This window comes from Populus alba, chromosome 6 (assembly GCF_005239225.2).
Source record: "Populus alba chromosome 6, ASM523922v2, whole genome shotgun sequence".
Classification (NCBI taxonomy): domain Eukaryota; kingdom Viridiplantae; phylum Streptophyta; class Magnoliopsida; order Malpighiales; family Salicaceae; genus Populus; species Populus alba.
The window spans coordinates 3,368,250-3,387,337 of NC_133289.1; the positions used below are offsets into that span (position 1 = coordinate 3,368,250).

A 19,088-nucleotide genomic window follows, 5' to 3' on the forward strand; every position below is an offset into this window, starting at 1 on the left:
TAGTCAAACTTGAACTGATGTCTAATTACAAATAAAGTGCAAAACACTATCGTTTTAATAAAAAGTTATTAACCCAAGGACTCAACCATCCAAAGTTTTTTTTTACAACTAAAGCCAATAAAATCGGTTTCTATCTTCCTTGGTAAAAACAAGGAAAAAAACTCTCAACATTCAATTTTATCAAATTAATTTAAGAACCGGTACTTTGGCAAATTAGAATCGCACACATATAATATATTTATTTATTGGATTCTTTTTTTTTTTCATAGATTAGGAATAACAAAACACACAATATATCATTATCTCTTAATTAATCCACACACACACACACCATCTGGACTAGCTTCAGATGGCTCTTCCTGTAGCATTCCAGTTCTTGAGGATATTCTTGTCCAAAGCATCGGCATGATAGTCTCTTCTTTATAGAATGAAGCATCCTCCTCTGTAAGGAAAAAAAACAAAAGAATTGAGCATGGAAAACTAGTTACTTACTCAATAAATAATAATTAATATGCTTCTTTTTTCCCTCAATTTCTATTCCATGACAATCATCCCTATTTTACTAATTATAAAATACAAAAAGATACGTCCTTGGGAATTTTGTTTTATTAAGCAAATGCAAAAATCTCAAATTCTTGAGGATTTGTTCTTCCTATAAACTATTTGTTTCGAGTCAGATTGGTATTGTGATACTGTTTTTTTAAAAGTTTTTTATTTAAAAATATATCGAAATAATATATATTTTTTAAAAAAATTATATTTAATATCAACAAATCAAAATAATCTAAAAGAAACTCACTTTGAGGGGGGCGGGGGTGACAGCAGCTGCCGCTGTGGCGTTGACGAGGGCAACGACAATGACGACGACGACAACGGTGAAGGCGGCGACGGCGGCGGTGACGGTGGCAGGAATGACAACGTCGTCAGTGATAGCGGCGGCCGCAGCCGCGACGGCAGCGACAGCGGTGGCAGCATGGCCTGGGTGGATGCACCATCATAAATGAACAAGAAGTCATATATTGTTAGCTCAATGTTTACATCCATAGAAGCTAAAAAACAGGTCTATATTGTTCATGGGCAGGAGTATACCTCTAACGGCTATGACATATCCATAGCTCAATGTATGGTGCTTATGATCTTTGATTCATATAATGGATTCAGAGGCATGGTTTTTATAGGTAGTCAGAGTATTTTCCTTGTGCTTAAGCTAGCTTGAAAAAAGAAAGAAAGAATCTTTAGGTCAAAAGCAATGGCATCCGATTCAAAATAAAAAATAAAAAAGTTAAATCATGGCATGGAAGATACTACTCCTGATCATGTGATAATTTCAAGTATAAATTCTTCACGTAAAATCGGTGTTCCTTTCCAAGGTTATTTGATTGATTGTATTATAGTGGCGAATAAGAAGCTTCTATCGGCGAGGCGATGTCTGGTAGGAAAATCTATCAAATAATCATAAAAAAGAAAATTATTGTTAGGTGCAGCTGGTCACTAATAGATTTTTATATATCAGCACACTCTCGTGAGCAAACTTGATGTTTAAATGGTTGAATATCTTACAGGTTTTTTTTTTTATTTAAAAAAAGTAGATATGAGTTTTAACATTATAATTTTCTCTTTTATTAGGTATCTTTGAGCTTTTTAATTAAAAGAAAAAAGCACATTTCCTTTTATAAAAAGGCTTTTGAAACTTGGTGCGATGGTTAAAATAGATAGCCCACTACCTTTTTCTCTACAATTAATTTTGTATAAAAATTAAGAGTTTATTATTCCTGTGTTAGAGAATAATATAAATTATATCTTGAAATCTCACCTAACAGCTTAGACTATTGAATTGAATTAGTTATTTAATATGATTTCAGAAAATCAAGTGGTCATGAATTCAAATCTCATTATATATATATATATATATATATATATATATATGATAAAAAATTAAGCATAGGATAGTGTAAATCTATGTAAATTTCAAATCCAAATAATTTTTACTTAAAAAAATATGTTAAAGGATAATATAAATCATATCTTGAAATTTTATAACTTAAAATTTTTAAGTTAAATTGATTCTTTAATAATTCAAGATATCAGAACAAATCTTGTCATAAAATTAATTGTGTGTGTATTGAAACATTGTCTCGTGCACAGTATTATTGTGTGTGTGTGAATATTATAGATTTCAGTCTTTTGTGATTTTTGGATTTTTTTATCAGTTTTGTTAGAAGTTTTATGGGATTAACATGGTAATTAAGAAGGTTTGTTTATTTTTTAAATTTCTTGAGTTTAAGTTTTAGAATCAGTATGTACAATAATTTTTAAGTTTATAATGTATCAAATGAAAAATCATCAGATGAAAAACTTAGTTTTAATTAATGCGTAACTCTAATCATTAAAAAAACTTTCTTTGTTGGAAAATGCGCGAGCTCGCGTGTGAGCCGGCCGCTAGTAACTTGTTTTGGCCTAGAATGTTTGATTAATTGCTTGTATTAAAAAAATAATTAATAATTAAATTATTGTTTGTTTTTGTATTTTAAAAATATTTTTAATAAAAATAATTTTTTTTAATATTATTTTAATATATTTATAAATAAAAATCATTTTAAAAAGTAACCGCAACTACACTTTCAAACAATCTCAAGTGATTAACATACATTATTATTGCCTGATAAAATAACAAAGATTATGACCACAATAGAAAGGACATAAATAATAATAATAACAACAAGAATAATAATAATAAAGAAACCAGGGGAGAGGAAATCAATATCATGTGATTTTTTTTATTAAACTTAGATCCAAAAATAAATTTCACAATTCAAAGTATATTCGTAATTGTTTTTGCTTTTTATTCTTTTGAATAAAAAAATAAAAAACATATTCATATGTGGAGAGCAAAGAGAAATCTTTTTAACAAACAAAAAAAAAACCATCAAGACTACAACCATTTTTTCATAAAAAATAAAAATAAAAATTGATAGTAGTCTGTATTATGATAATTGAATTATAAAATATTTATTTTACTTTATTTAACTGAAAAATTATCATGAAAAAGTTATATTCTTAAATGAAAAAAGAAAATCTTTATATTAGATTTATTATAAGAATTAGATTTATGATTAACTAAATATGAAAGTATTTTATATCACCAACAAATATTTGTATATAAAAATATTATATTTTTCATGTTTTTTCTTCATTTGAGAAACTATTGAAAACTTATAAAGAGATATTAATAACAGGTGAAGGGTATTTGTTTTTTTTGTTTCAAAAGTGTTTTTTGAAAAAAATTAAATTTTTTTTATTTACTTTAAGTTAATATTTTTTTAATGTTTTCTGATATTTTGATATGCTGATTTCAAAAATAACTTTTTATAAAGTAAAAAAAACATCATTTTAATGCATTTCCAAGTAAAAAACTATTTTAAAAATAACCATAACTATACTCCTAAACGGGCTCGACGGAAATTATTGCTCCTGAAAACAGCTGTGTTTCACCAATCGAGCTCTCAACTTATTTTTTTTATAATCACCTAAAAAGTGTTTCTTTTTTCTCTCCCAATTATGAGGAGGAATTGATATGAAATCAATTAGATTATAAAGTTTGATGATGAATCATCTTTACCGCTTTCTATTGTCATCGTTATCTCATCATTGTCACTCATCACTCCACCACTATTCCATAAACACCACCACTAATTATATTTTTCACATATTACTTATTAAATATTGTGAAACTTTTTAATCCATAAAATATTTTATACAAAAAAAATGCATTATATTTGACAATTTTTCCAGGGCTGGAGCCTAATGAAAAGGTTAGTGGATTAACACATAATTAGAGGGGGTTCAGGTGCGTAAAATTTTTGAGATTTGTGTTTGTTTATTTATTAAATCATTTTTTCTTTCTGCTACGTAAATCATGGACCCCGTAAATATTTTTATTTTTTATTATATTTAATTTAGAATTTGATTTAAAGTAAATTGGTTTCACCATTACACATAGTTTTCACATATTTATCAAACATCCTCAATCATTTGTCTTTCAACCACTTTTCTATACCCTTAACCTCTAGAACATATAGCATCGAGGGCAGCGATGCAAGCTTTTAAAGCGATGGAGCTTTAGGTGTTTTGAGCTAGAAAGCTGAAGGTACCCAGACAAGATTTTAATTAATTAACACTTAATCTTTAATTTTTAGAGTGTGTTTGTTTTTGAGGTAGTTTTTGTGGTTGTAATTTTTTAAAAATAAGTTTTTAAAAAAATATAATTAGGTGTGATTAGCTGGATTTAGATATGTGTTTTGGTAAAAAATATTTAATTTTTAGAGTGTGTTTGTTTTTGAAGTAGTTTTTGTGACTGTGGTTTGAAAAAAATAAGTTTTAAAAAAAATAGTTAGATGTAGTTAGTTGGATTTAGATACATGTTTGGTAAAAATTATGGTTGAGGTTTATGTGCAGCAAAAAAACACGTATAAAATATTTGGTAGTTGTTTGGTTGTGGTTGTTTTTCAAAATGTTTTTTACTTGAAAATGTATTAAAATAATTTTTTTTTCATTTTTTTAAAATTAATTTTGATATCAGTGCATTAAAATGATCTAAAACATAAAAAATATTAATTTTAAGTAAAAAAAACATTAATTTTTTTCAAAAGCGCTTTTAAAACACAAAAACAAACAGAATTTTACAAAACTCAGTTACACAAGCATGTAAAAACTGCTTTATAAAAACTGTATTTCAAACTCAATTTTTTAGTGAGTCCTACAATAAAAAACTTAGTTTGGTGTGTTAGCAAATACTTTATTGTGTTTTTACAACGTAAACACAAAAACTACAAGTAAACAAACACATTCTAATCTCAAATAAAAAATAATCTAAAAGTGTCAGTAAAAGGGGATTTTAAAAAATATATATAGAGAGTTTTGCTAAGGAATTTAGAAAAACTAGTCAGGCGAGAGTAATAATTTTAATTTAATATTTCTCCCTTAATGTCATTTGGATCCAATTTCGGACATTTATACTCTCGTTTCCAGTTAATTATCTTGAAAGTTAACTATTAATATCAACTTATTCCATTTTTTTTTAGCATTGTTGCTACTAAATGCATGTTCATGTTGATTAACTGATTACAAGTTTGGGATTTAAAATAAAAAAGAACGAAATTTTACAGTATTTATATGTTGATTGGAAGTGATTTTAACTAGATAGAAAACTATAAAGAAAGTAAAAATATGAATAATTAATGCTGGATATCCAAGTGATGATTATTAATTATGTTGTGCAAAAAAGGTTCTATATCATTTTAAAATGAAGGTGAAAGAACTGGGATTGCTTCCTGCTTTGTTCATGGATTATTTTACTGTGAAAAAGAAGAAGAAGAAGAAGAAGAAGCAAGAGATGGCAAGTCTAAAAAGGCTACCCCTCGTAGTAGTATACTCAAGTCATCGTATGTTTTTACATTTGAAATTATATTGGAAGTGTTTTAAAAATATATTTAGTTTTAAAAATATTAAATTGATATTTTTTATATTTTTTTAATGATTTTAATATATTGATATAAAAAATAAAAAATTATTTTAATGTGTTTTCTAACAAAAAAAAACTTTAAAAAACACATTGCATAATAATACCAAATATACACATAATAAGTTTTTTTTTTTTGTTTAAAAAGTGGCTTCACTTCAAAATCTTTAAATTTTTTTAGTGTTTTTTTTTAAATAATTTTGATGTGTTACTATAAAAAATATTTTAATATATTTTAAGTGAAAATTATTTTTGAAAAACACCTTATATTACAATATTAAACACACATTCTAGATTTTTAGTGATTTAATTGACTTGATCAAATTTTTTTTAAATTCATCACATCAATTATAAGAAAATAGCAGTCGTTTTTCAAGTAATTCCCCAACAATTATGTATAGTGAGAGTGTTTAAGAATATAATAGTGGTTACTTTATAAAATATTTTTTTTATTTAAAAATATATTAAAATAATATATATTTTTTAAATTTTTTAAATTTTATTTTTAACATCATCACACCAAAATAATTAAAAAATATAAAATAATTAAATTTTATCAAACTTTTATTTGTGCTAACATAGCTTAGAGCCTGTTTAGTATTATAATAGCATTTACTTTTTAAAATGTTTTTTTTTTTAAAATATAATAAAATTATTTTTTTATATTTTAAAAATTTATATTTGCACATTAATTAAAACGCTTTAAAACATTAAATAAATTAATTTAAATTAAAAAAATTAAAAACATTAATTTTTTTAAAATATTTTTAAAATAAAATATAAATAGAATCTTAATTTGAGATAAAAAAAAAAAAAAAAAAAAGACATCCCAATCTCTCCTCTCGGGTGGGGACTTTTTTGAGATTTACTCTACTTTTCCCTGTTTCTGTGGACGTTTTTTAATCTATTAGACACACGCCTTATATAAAATGCCTTGAGTAGATATGAAATCTTCGGCCACCGGCACGAACCGCAGATACTGGTCTGAGAGGCAAGTGCTGCCAGCCCAACTCCCAAAAAATGGTTCCCTCTCTCATTACTTCCTTGGTGAGTATGTCTCTCTTTCTTTCCCTGTCTTTATTTACAAACTTGTACTCTGTTGACAGGGAAACAACTTTATGTAAAAATTGCCACCCGCCCACTTACATGTATATAGAATGGAACATGATTTGGTTTTTTTCTTTTCTTTTCTTTTTTGGATTTTGGAACTTGGAAGTGTTATTTTCTTGAAGTGGGATTGATGGTATCCATGCTTTATAGAGATGTTTATTAGTAAATATTGTTTAAGTGAAAGAAAGATGCTTTCTTTTTATTGGGTTATTTTGTTCCTTGTTATTATATTTAAATTTGCTAATGAGAGAAATGAAGTTCTGGGCATCTTGTAACTTGCCATAGAAATAATCCTTTCTAAGTTTTTGTTGTTTTGAATTGTTTTTCTCTCACATGGAAACAAGCAGACAGTGAGAGTTGGATGTTCCCATCATGTTAGGGTCCTGTTTTATTGTCTAGTAGGGAGTTTTTTTTTGCTTGATCTGATATTGGGAGTTTGTGGTTTTAATGTTGAAATTGAGAAGTGGAGTTTAAAGCTGTGTTTTTTCGTGTAATATTTTCTTTGCAGTAGCTGATATGTAGATAGACTGGTGGGAGACCTGGAATTGGAAAATGTGAATCGGTTGGTGATAGAAAGAGTTCTGCCAACAAGTTGCATCTAGCTTTCCTCTAGGATATTCTTGTAAAGACTTTAGGTTTTGGACCCTTTTCTGTGAAGTTTGTTTTTGCATGAATCTATTAGTAACTGAGGTAAAGATATATTATTTTTCACAGTATGCGAGGAAGAATATGGACATTGACATTAAGGATATTTGGGAAATTCAGTTATTTATTTTTTTAATTACCAAGGATTTCCTGTATGCTGTTCTTAAGTATGAATATGATCCTTGTTCAGGGAAGTCACGGTCACAAACTGACAATAGAGGCAAATATTTGATCTAGGAAATGGTTATATGTTATCAATTATTACTATAAGAAGAAAAAATTGCTGGCTTGTTTCGTACAACAATTGACTTTTTATTTGAAAGAAAAATTAGTTCATTGAGTTGAATTGGCCTGTTATTTTACTTTCTATTTTTTTGCAGGGTTGATGTTTCCAGCACTAATTCATACAAGTACTCATCTGAAAGGTGGGATATTTGGAGTTCCGCACTTCCATAAAAGAGAAAGTCAATTCTCCATCAGAACACCATGGAAATTTTCCTTCCAACCAGCTCATGTAGACATGTATAGTCTGAGCAGACATAGGAAAATCCTTTCCCAGGAAATAGGTAATATGATAATTGCAGCTGCTTAATATTTATTGATATTTAAACAATGAGCACTTTAACTGAACAAATTTTTATATGAAATAAGAATGTACATGGTATTAATAATCTTGATCTGGGGTGTGACAGGTTGATTAGTAGTTTTAATACTTCTTTTATTGGTTTAACATTTCAGGTTTTAGGTGTCGAAACATGGCATCTCAAAACATGGAAAAACTGGAAAGTAATGTGGCTATCATAGATTACTCGCAAGATGTGCCTCTTTCAACTTCATATGAAGTAGCCATGGAAGCTCTTTCTTCCCTTATTAGACAGAAAAAACGCGGAGATCGAATGGGGATTGGTGGTAAATATGGAAAATTGGACAGGATGCGGATATATCTTAAGGTAACAATATTACTATTCTTCCAACTTTTTGCAGATGCTCAAGTATTTATGTGATCAAGGGTCTATGAACCAGCTATATTTCTCAACTGTGTACAAGTTAATATGACTGCCCATTTCCATTTTCTGTGGATCAATAATGATAATTGGTTTATCTTATTTATTGATGTTGTCTCTGACAAGCAAGGGATCAATACATTTTATGGTCAACCTATTTCCATGTAGTAGGAACAGAAAGTGCTTATTGAGGTTTTTACCGCACCTCATCAGATTGGAATATCAGTTTTCTATTTTTTCCCATTCTTTTCCTGAATGAAATCTCCTGAAGTTGAATGATTGAATGGATGTTTATCTTCAGATACTAGACTTGGAAGAGCATATGGCTGGGCTCAAAATTATCCATGTTGCCGGAACTAAAGGGAAGGTACTGATCCATTTTAATATATTTGCTTAACAAATTAACCAGGTTTAGACCATAATCCACTCCTTGAAATTTGATTTAACCTTATATCAAGCATAATGTTAATTGTTGTTACTATTTGAAAACAATTATGTTCTCTGAAAGGGGAGAGCTGCATCAGAATTACTCAATAATGTGAGTTGATATGAGCGTGAGGATAGAAGTATAGTTGTATGACTTCAGTTCTAGGGTGTCTGCATGGCATTGATATTAATATCCTTCTCTGGAAACTTCTATCTATGTATATACTACTAGATTTTGTTCTATATTACGCATGAGAATCATATTAAAACATGTGATAATATTTTATCACACTTTCTTAAACTCAGTTTCATCTTCCTTTGATGGATCCATACTTCAGGGTTCAACATGCACATTCTGCGAGGCTATGTTAAGGGAATCTGGTTTTCGAACAGGGCTGTTTACTTCTCCTCACCTAATTGATGTTAGAGAAAGATTCCGGATAAATGGGTTAGTTTTTTATTGAGTTCCATCTTTGTTTATCCATTATGTTGTGCATTACTTGATCGGACGGACTCTCCTTTCCCTTTCCTTCACTCCTCCTCTTCTGTGGAAACAAAACCATCCATGATCATAAGTTCCATGACAACAATAAAAGTAGTACAAGAAACAGATCCCCTAATAGTAGAGGGCTAGAAAATCTAATGCCATTGGGGAAAAAAAAAGATCCTTACATCTTGTGCAAAAATGATGAGACCACTCAATAACCAGTAGGTCTTCCAATGCACTTAGACCTTGTCAGTTTTTTCCAAAAGAGGCTGGTAGCCTCTGTTTCCATGAATCTTTGGCTATATCATTCCATGTCATCTTCCCATTCTAATAACTTTATTTGACTTGTCTGTATGTCAATCGAGAGGTAAACTTAGGATTTTGTGGAAATAACAAGCTGGTTTGACAAAAGAGCACTAGCACCATTTTGAAATAGTTTGATGCATGTGGTTACTAAGTCAATCGGCTTGGGTTGAGGATTTCTCTTCCTAAGAGGAGGTGCATTGGTAGAAAACAGTCTTTTTAGATGTATGAAGTCTAAATCCACTGATATGAATCAGATTTAAATACAATTGTAGCTATGTTTATGTATCTTAATGCATTTTTAATTTCAGTCATTTTCTTGGTTGATTTGAATGGTGCTATGGGTATCTTGTTTCAGGTCTAACTTTTAGTTAATTTTGCAGAGTGGACATATCTGAAGATAAATTTCTATTGTATTTTTGGAATTGCTGGAATCGGTTGAAGGTACCAATCCTTTGCTTTCAATGGTTCTCAGGAGCTATAATAAGATCATACAAGTTAGTTTTCTTTTAAGGTGGAATTTTTGGATTGTGAAGAGATCATTTTGCCTATGAGTCATAGACCTTGAAACCACTTTGGCCTTTAATATTACTTTTTCTGGAACTTTTTTTGTGTCTTCATTATTGCCTTAAAGTGAACGTTGGTCTTTAGACCACTTTTGTGTAACATTATTGTGCTATCAGCTTTACATAGTGTTATCAGTTTTCCTTATGAGTTCAAACTGATTCATGTGCTTAACAAATGAAGTCAATATACATCTTCAATTAGTGCCCAACTTTCTATTTTAGTGATCATATGCTTATCAGTAACATTTACATATATGTAAAAATCTTTGGTAATTTATTTCCCCTCCTCTATGGTAATTCTTTGTTAAGTATGAAGTAAAATTGTTTTATCTTGACCTTTTTTGATAAAGTTTAACACCAAACCAAACTTTAAATCTTAATGAAATTCTCTGCCAATCATGGGATTTTTGGTTCAGCTCCAGCTGTTGCCAAGCTTTTTGGTTCATTTTACAGCCTCACAGACCTTCAAATTTGGGCATCTGAAGCATTCACCTTTTATCCTTCCCTTACAGTAAAGAAGGCACAAGCAGGACTTTAGTATTTATGTTGCTTCAGACCTTCAAATTTGGGCATTTGAAGCATTCACCTTTTATCCTTACCTTGCAGTAAAGAAGGCAATGGCAGGACTTTAGTATCTGTGTTGCTTGTGCCTAATTAACCCCTTCATGTTTCTAAATGGAAATGTCAGTAAAAACAGTCGAACATGTAATTTGTAAGGGAAGATAAGAGACGTATTAATAGGATTCCGTGAAGCTGAATTTGGCCTTGATTTTTAGAAGTTGGGTCCAAATTGGTGTATCAGTGATACTCCTTTATTTTAGTCCCTGCTTGTCAGTACTTTGAAGGCTGACTATCCAATCTGATGCCTTTATCTGCTTCAATAATCACAATCTATGCATGGCAGTTATTTGATTCTGTAAATTTTGCTTTTCAGGAACATGAAACTGAGGACCTGCCAATGCCCCCGCTATTTCAGTTCCTAACTGTGTTGGCATTCAAAATATTTGTCTGCGAACAGGTCAGCTACATTTTCTTAATTTATATTGGAGCTTATTTAGATTACCAGCCTAGCAGTTGCAATGAGAGGTTTATCTCTAACCTCTTAATTTGCATATGTAAGTTAGCATAACTAAAGGCATTAAGATCTCTGCAATAACTGGGACCTTTGCATTCATGAAAAATCCCAAAAATATTATTTGCCTTAGTTCATGATATTGCATGTGGACACCAATCCTGTCTCCTGATACTGAATTTCATTGGAAAAGATTTCCGCCACAGGAATTTTTCCTTTGAAATGTAATGGTAGGGCACTAGTACTGTACACAAATCTCATTTTGCTGTTTGAAAATACAGTAAAAGAATCCATTTTGACTGTTAAATTCATTGCATCTTTATTGAGCTATTGTACATTTTCCAACAATGAATGTCATACCTAACTTAAAGCTGTTACAGTTGCTGGCAACTTTCTTCTTTGGTCATTGCTGATGTTTGTAGATGTATGTCCTTGATACGTTGCTATTCTTGAATTGTATGAGAAAGCTTTTCAGCTGACATGACTGCATGTATACACTGACATGTTCCTTTCATGGCCCAACACCTTTTGTATCAAATTATTTTTGCTTATATCCACCCTCCACATAAACAGTTTATCTTCATTGCTTCTGAGTTAATGACTCTGTTTTGCTTTTCCTTTTCTACAGGTAGATGTTTCTATCATTGAAGTTGGTCTTGGTGGAAGAAATGATTCAACAAATGCGGTATTTATCTTTCCCTAGAATTATCTGATTATTATTATTATTATTGAGTACCTTAAAAATATACGTACTCTAATGGCAAAGGAAAATACTGTTTTTCTGTTTAGCTGTTTATTGGAGGATTCTAAGATAAAAGGGAATAATGAGGTTTGTGATAATAAAAAAATTCTTGGTGATGGAATTTTGTTGATAAATCCTTGCAGATTGAAGAGCCCATTGTCTGTGGCATTACTTCTCTGGGAATGGACCACACAGAAGCATTGGGTATACCATTTTCTGAAATCCACCTTTCTCAGCAACTTCTTGCATTTATTTTGAGTCTCCTGATACATATTTGTGTTAGCATGCTTAATTGTTGGTTTTGTTTTCTAGAATCAGGTGTCACTAAGATAGTAACTTTCAGCAGTTTCTTTAGTTTTCCAAGGGTTTTGTACAGTTTAATACTTGGTACAGAAAGAAGCAATGAATTATTAAACCACATACTGTGCTATTGTGCAGGCAATACCATTGGACAGATTGCTTCACACAAGGCTGGAATTTTCAAGGTATAAAACTCATATGTAAGCAGTTAAAACTAGCACAACTTTTGCTTTCTTTGCTATTCAGCTATTTATAGCAATTTATCTATTTTGATTATTTGAATTGGCAGTATTCATTTTCAAGTATTTTCTGAATTGAATTCATATCTTTTCTGTTCCCGAAGCATCAAATTCCTGCCTTTACTGTGCCACAAGTCTCTGAAGCAATGGATGTTCTTCAGGAGAATGCCCAAGAACTGATGGTAACTGTTGCTCTCAGTTTGCTATTAGCAAATTCTTTTTTTTTTTCCCTGCTCTTGTAAACTATCTGCTGGTACATTTACTTTTTTTCACATAAATAAAATGTAGCCTTCATTCTGTTTTGTCTACATCACTTAGATTTTCATGCAAAAGTATCCCCGTCTGATCCAATAGAACTATTATTGACTACTCTTGATACATGCATGCTCATCCAAGAACTAAGTATGTGTTTGGCAACATGCACCACGTTACCAAATGTACCCTAATTGTCAAAAAAATTGTACACCTGCATAATTTGTGAATGCACAGAGGATAGGTTAAAATCGAAACAATAATAAAAAAATTTCCATATTCCAGGACCCAAATTTTCATTACCGAACTGCTGCAGGACACATTTAGGGAAAGTTCTGGATGGTATTTTAGGTCAAGGTTATGAAATTTAGTGGGTTTAGGGCTTGAACATTGAACATATATCTGAAATTATGTAAATAAAAGAAAATCAAGGTGAAAACTGGCGGCCTCACACTGGTAGATTCAAGGAATCACTCCCTGAATAAGAACTTAGCATCTTATCTAGGATTCTTAGGAATCTCACCTAAGGTTGATTTCATCACACAGTCGCGGTGAGCATATCACTGGAGTTCCTCTCAAAATATTGTCATTGTGCTTACTGAAAGATTACATATGTAAGGAGTTCCTGGTACTCCTAGTAAGGACTTAGCTTGCTAAATAAGAATATATTACTATTATTTTATGCTTTGAATTCTACCAAAACAGAAATCTAGACCTGTAAAATTTCCAGCATATCTGAAAGTTACAGAGATAACCCTTCAAATTTCAGAACTACAGAGTTGGCTGTTAGTTGTAAAATCAAATAAAATCACATAAAGTTGATCTTTTTGTTGGCTGCATCACCAACATATACCTATTTATGATTCCCACCCTTGTATTTGTGATCTTCATTCTTCCATTATCATGTTTCAATATTAATTATTGAACCTTCAAAAGCTTGTATCCATATGCTTGAGCACATGCCTACAGAGACTGCCAGTGGCATTGCTGATAGATATTTTCTTGCTGATTGCAGGTCCCCCTGAAAGTAGTGGAACCTCTTGATTCAAATGAGTTGAATGGACTAAAGCTTAGTTTGTCTGGCGATCATCAGTTGTCTAATGCTGGTCTTGCTGTTTCCCTTTGCAAATGTTGGCTTCAAAGAACAGGAAATTGGGAGAAGCTATTCCAAAATGTTAGTTTTACAGGCCATTTCTCATACTGTATATATTACGTAAAATCAATCTAGTGTTGGGCTTTTAAACTCTATAGATTCTGTTCTTTTTCATGGTCTGGACCTAGTTAATTTCTGATAATAACAAATACACTCATAGATGCATGCCATTTACAGTATTTGTGCTTGCATGCGTGCTTGTGAGCGTCTGTAATAAATATTTACGGGTACATACTCTAAGCCATTTGGTCATTCTGGTATCTTTCTGTCTCATATCTATCTTTTTGGAAGCTGTGAATGGTGTACCCTTTCTGTTTCTTCTTTTGATTCCATTTTTGTAAGTTGCCAGTATTTAAGGATGTGATAAATGGTAGTCATCCTCTATATTCAGAATTTGGTTGTTTTACCACAAGTTATTCACTGATCAGTTTTGTGGACTGTTGAAAGGATAACAAGGAAGCTAATTTACCAGAGGCATTTCTTAGAGGTCTTTCTAAAGCACATATTGCTGGGAGGGCTCAAATAGTTCCTGATCTTTCCTCAACTTCAAGCTCCTGTATTTCATCAGAAGTAGCTGAAACTTCGGGCGATCTCATTTTCTACTTGGATGGAGCTCACAGTCCAGAGAGCATGGAGGTTTGCGCCGAATGGTTTTCTAGTGCTGTTAAAGAAGACAATCTATCACCATCACTGGTTTCATTTTCTTCACATGAAAGTATAAAAAAAGTGCCGGGAAATGGTTACATGCAGCATGAGAAATTCAACATTCAAGAAATCAATAAAATATCAAAGAAGGTGATATTCAGAATAACCAGCTTGATTTGGTTTGGGAGCTTAATGCGCTGGGTTGTTTTCTGGATGCTTATTTAATCCCATCATTGTTTGTTTGTTTGTTTTGCATAGTGAAGAGTTTTTTGGAGTGTTCATTCTGTTTTCATTTATTACCTTCTCACTTATCATTATCCATACCTTCTTGTAGATTCTTTTATTTAATTGCATGGATGTTAGAGATCCTCAGATCTTGCTTCCACGGCTTGTGAGTACATGTGCTTCCTCAGGTAAAAAAAATAATAAAAAAAAAAAACTCATCAATCTCTCTCTATATATGTGTGTGAGTGTGAGGCTCTGTCCCTTTTCATATAAGTTTAACCTAGTCTTGGCATATGACAACCATTAAGAACAGCTGTGTTGGTTTTATGATCAGGTTGCTTCTTTGATGCTTTTACTTTTGTTTACTAAATTATGCATGTCTTTCTTTTCATGCTACTTAACTTGATTCAATTTTTCTATTTGCTTTCTGTCTGTGGCTGCATTGTTTTGTTATGGTTGTTAAGCCATCACTCTTATTACATGGCAAGTCATGAAAACCAATGCTTTCTTGTAGCCAAAAAAACTTATCTCTTGGATTTAAAAAAAAAATGAAGGAAAAAAATACACAAGAGGTCAGGTGGATTTCACTGGAAGCACTAAAAGAATGGTAATTTACATGCTTCGTGCTGGAAAATTACAGTTCAAACAAACTTCAGCTGATTTATGATGCCAATTTCAGTTGAATGTCAATTCTTGAATCTGCCAATTGGGACACAAGATATACTTATTTAGTGAGGTTGTCCAAATACTGCTAATGGAACCAGTTTCTCTATGATGAGAAATTATGCCTAGAAATAAATACTCCATCTTTCTTTTCCTTCTTACTTCTGCACAAAAATTATCTGCATCAGAGTAAAAACTCAGAACACTGATGTGTTCAAAATGATTCGTGTCTTTTTCAGGTACTTTCTTCTCAAAGGCCATTTTTGTCCCAAGTATCTCAACATTTAACAAGGTTACTTCTGGTACCTCAGTTGTCCCTTCAGATATCTCTAGCAAGGACTTGTCATGGCAATTCAACCTGCAGAGACTCTGGGAGAAGATTGTCCACGGGATAGGTACTACTTTTTGCCACCCTGAAATACTTACACATCTTAATATTTTGTTTGTGTATGTCTGATTTCCCTCTTCTTTTTTTTTTTTTTGACAATGATGATCAAAGAAAGCTTGGTTTACCATAAAATAGCAAACACGCCAAACTATGCACAGAGTGCAGACTAAACTGGCTACTGTATTGTCTGTCTTTCCCCATATTTCTGTATTATATGAATATAGAAGGAAAATCTAGAAAGAAAAGGATATGTGAGGAGTGAACTGAGGGAGCTACATACATAGCAGCAGCATGAACTGTTACAATGCAGTGACCCCCGGGCTTGATGTATGGTTTTTCTCTTTACCCATGACATGAATTTACCCACTTATGTGATTTAGCCAATCAAGCATCATTGCAAGTGAAACTGTGGCCATAGTCTCCGTAGCAATGGAAAACCCATGTGCTTCTTACTCTCCCTGACTATATTTTTGCATGTTATTCCTGCTCAGGCCATTTGAATCATGCTACAATAACGTATTGTTGTTTGTCAAAGGAACCTCTTTTGGTGCCATTGCATTTTGTAATAGGCAGCACCTTATGCCTTTTCTTTTTCATTTGCCTGCAGATACAGATTCTTTACTTGAAAAAAGTACCAAGATGGATGGTGCAGAGACCTTACCACGTCATCAATTCCTTTATGAGGATGCTTCTAATTGCAGTCCTACAGATGGATATTTGGCTTGCAGTGCTGTAATTCCTTCATTGCCATTGACGATAAAATGGTTGAGGCATTGTGTTAGAGAGAACCCTTCCTTAAGACTTCAGGTAATATTTCTCTCTTAGATGGGTTTTCATTTCATTATGTCAAACAATGTGCATGGAGGAAATAATGTTACGGTTACAATTTCTGTTTGTTAAGGGTGAGGACAAAGACCTTTACCAGTTGACAGATTCCTCTCTAAATTCTCAATTTCATCAATTTGAGAAGAGATTGCCTCTATTGTTCGTTCACCAACACTTTGGTAAAAATGCTCTAGAAATGAGTGAATTTCTTCTGGTCCTCTTTTAGGTTTTTTTTTTTCTTCTGAAAATTAGTGGATGCAAATGTCTTCACTTAACAAAGAAGACGCCCGCCTTCTCTCATGCAACCCATCTCTAAAAGAAACAAATGTTTGTGAGGTGCGTTGATTGTCAAACAGTAGTGCTAACCAGGAAGCCATTGTTGGTGGATTTACAGGTTCTTGTCACTGGATCATTGCATCTAGTTGGAGATGTACTCAAGCTAATAAGGAGATGACGTATATTACAAGACACTCTAGTTGGGATTGTCCTAAAGATTCTTAACCATTCTTCGACATTGATTCTTGTCCACATTTTAAAGCAAACAAGGTACACCATACAATCCAATTATGCTTATTCATAAGCAAGTGGGCAGCATAATTATATTTTTTGTGCAAGTAACATTGTGTATCATTATTATCATTTACAAAACTATTGTATTGGTATATGAAATTCTTCCATGTATCTGGTTGTCATCTGAATCAATAAATTTAAATTTGGAGATTTTCAATGCTTTGATATCTTATTTTGAAGTAATTGCTGATGCCCTGGGGATCATCAGAAGAGCTATTGTTGGGTTTTTTTTTTTTTTTTGGCCCAGAGTGAGGTACAATGAGTCTTAGGTTGTAAACAGGGGTTAACCTACTCCTATTCCCACTCCTCAATCCATCCTGCCCATGTTTGAACCTAATACTTTCCGGTAGATCTCAAATCTAAACCGCTGATATGTAGATGCTCCGAGTGGTTTGGTTGTGAGGTGATATATGTTCCAAAGAGACCCTCAACTTTTCACAGTTAACTTCTTTATGGCTTCTGTTTGACTGTTCCTGCCAGCCTTGGGCCATTGGATAGGAACATAAATGATGAAAAACATTTTTATTTTTTGTGGTTTAATGTTATGTCGGTAAGCTTTTTTGGAGAGAAGGGAGCTATTTAAACTGGATTTCAAACTGATAAGAAAAGGTCTCATAAGCTATGATTCAGGTTTATACAGCTGTTTTTGTGCTTTTCATTTCTATAAATATGTCACCAAGCATCACAAATTGACAAGGGGCGTATTAAACTGGTTGAGGAATCATCATTTATGGGGTTGGTGTAGTGCCCTCGATAGAAATTGGAAAATCATTGAAGATGGTCACCATACGATAGTGATAATCCGAGCTACAAAGCTAGATGAAGATGAAAACTTTATGAAAGTTGGGGCCAATTAGAGTAGACCCTTTAACCCTCTTTCTTATCATCATCCATGTGACCTGCAAGCTAACTTTGGAAGTTGCTAAGCTTTAAAAAGCAGAAATATCCAGCAGAGCTGTGCCATGTTAGAAAGAAGACAACTTGCATTTAAGATCCACTAACCATCTATATCCCCCATAGCTTTCATGCTTGTAATGTTGGTTGCTTTCTATAGGTGGTGTGAGAAAGTTATTGTATTCAGCTAATGATTCAAAGCTAGACTCGGAAGCATCCACTGATAAGATAATTAGAGCAGTACAAGGATTGTATTGGGCAATCACATTATCTAAAACATGTGGAAACCCTTCTATAGAACTCGAGATAAAGGTCCATGTCTCCATGATGCCATTGGCTCAGCTCATTGTTTTCTGATAAAGATGATGCGTTTGTCACACCCCTCTATAAGGGGTGTTCTTTGCTAATAATCCACCATGGATGTTGTGTTCCACTACAATGCCCTAACAGGAGAGTCGAGTGGGAAGAAATTTGATTAAAAGGCAACCCTAATCTCTGGAATTATTCAGTGGAAGCATAGATAATTCTTGAACAAAACATCCATCGCACTAGCTTGGTGACTCTTGCTCAGATTGTAGTGCATCATTTTCATCCTACGGTTTTTCATGAGGCTGAATGGTCTAAAACCTGCACACGTTGTGGAATGGTTCAAGTTTTCGGCTCTGTTTTTTATTTAAAAAAAAAAAAAAAAAAACTAAACTGAGATTTTTAATATGAATAATTAGAATCGAATCTAACCAAAAACTGGTTCAAAACTAATCATTTTCATTTTGGTTCACTTTGTTCTGTTAGTTTTTTAGTGGGTTATTTTTTTAATTTTTTATGTCTAAATCCAGTTAATTTTTATAGAATAAAGGGGAAAACCAAAATTAATTCATAAAATGAATTAAATAATTGCATACTCAATAACATACATAAATATAATTACAAAATATATATATAATAAAAAAAGTAGAAAAAAGATACGTAATTATCTAAACAATATATATAAATATAATCACAAAATTTAATATAAGTAAAACATTATCTTGATATAGTAAAAAATAATAAATATTACAGTA

The 19,088-nt window shown here is 31.9% G+C and overlaps 1 protein-coding gene and 1 long non-coding RNA gene across 8 annotated transcripts; one reads left to right on the plus strand and one right to left on the minus strand.

The window, feature by feature from the left end:
- Window positions 1–204: 204 nt before the first annotated feature.
- LOC140955673 (uncharacterized) lies at window positions 205–1,155 on the minus strand. Its single transcript, XR_012170064.1, has 2 exons — window positions 800–1,155; window positions 205–442 (listed from the first exon to the last, which is right to left on the minus strand). It is a non-coding gene; the product is annotated as an uncharacterized lncRNA (long non-coding RNA).
- A 5,252-nt stretch (window positions 1,156–6,407) lies between these two features.
- LOC118053069 (folylpolyglutamate synthase) lies at window positions 6,408–17,290 on the plus strand. 7 transcript variants are annotated; one of them, XM_035064215.2, is made up of 18 exons: window positions 6,446–6,565; window positions 7,137–7,263; window positions 7,654–7,839; window positions 8,012–8,223; window positions 8,579–8,644; window positions 9,042–9,151; window positions 9,877–9,937; window positions 10,994–11,077; window positions 11,760–11,816; window positions 12,017–12,077; window positions 12,312–12,358; window positions 12,517–12,594; window positions 13,680–13,838; window positions 14,265–14,612; window positions 14,797–14,875; window positions 15,590–15,745; window positions 16,346–16,545; window positions 16,958–17,290. In XM_035064215.2, exons 3-18 carry the CDS (start codon window positions 7,659–7,661, stop codon window positions 17,015–17,017), a joined length of 1,959 nt encoding a protein of 652 aa, XP_034920106.1. In that variant the 5' UTR covers window positions 6,446–6,565; window positions 7,137–7,263; window positions 7,654–7,658; the 3' UTR covers window positions 17,018–17,290. The 7 variants fall into 7 exon arrangements, with proteins under 7 accessions (XP_034920103.1, XP_073266196.1, XP_073266195.1 ...); XM_035064214.2 differs by having other exon boundaries at window positions 7,137–7,250; XM_035064218.2 differs by having other exon boundaries at window positions 7,137–7,190.
- Window positions 17,291–19,088: the final 1,798 nt, after the last annotated feature.

What these genes read in the sequence shown, in the direction of transcription:
- LOC118053069 (XM_035064212.2), top strand. Translation starts at nt 6,463, where the DNA reads ATGAAATCTTCGGCCACCGGCACGAACCGCAGATACTGGTCTGAGAGG. An exon ending in CCTCTCTCATTACTTCCTTG is followed by an intron (nt 6,566 to 7,653) that starts GTGAGTATGTCT and finishes ATTTTTTTGCAG; the next exon opens with GGTTGATGTTTCCAGCACTA. An exon ending in GGACCACACAGAAGCATTGG is followed by an intron (nt 12,078 to 12,311) that starts GTATACCATTTT and finishes GCTATTGTGCAG; the next exon opens with GCAATACCATTGGACAGATT.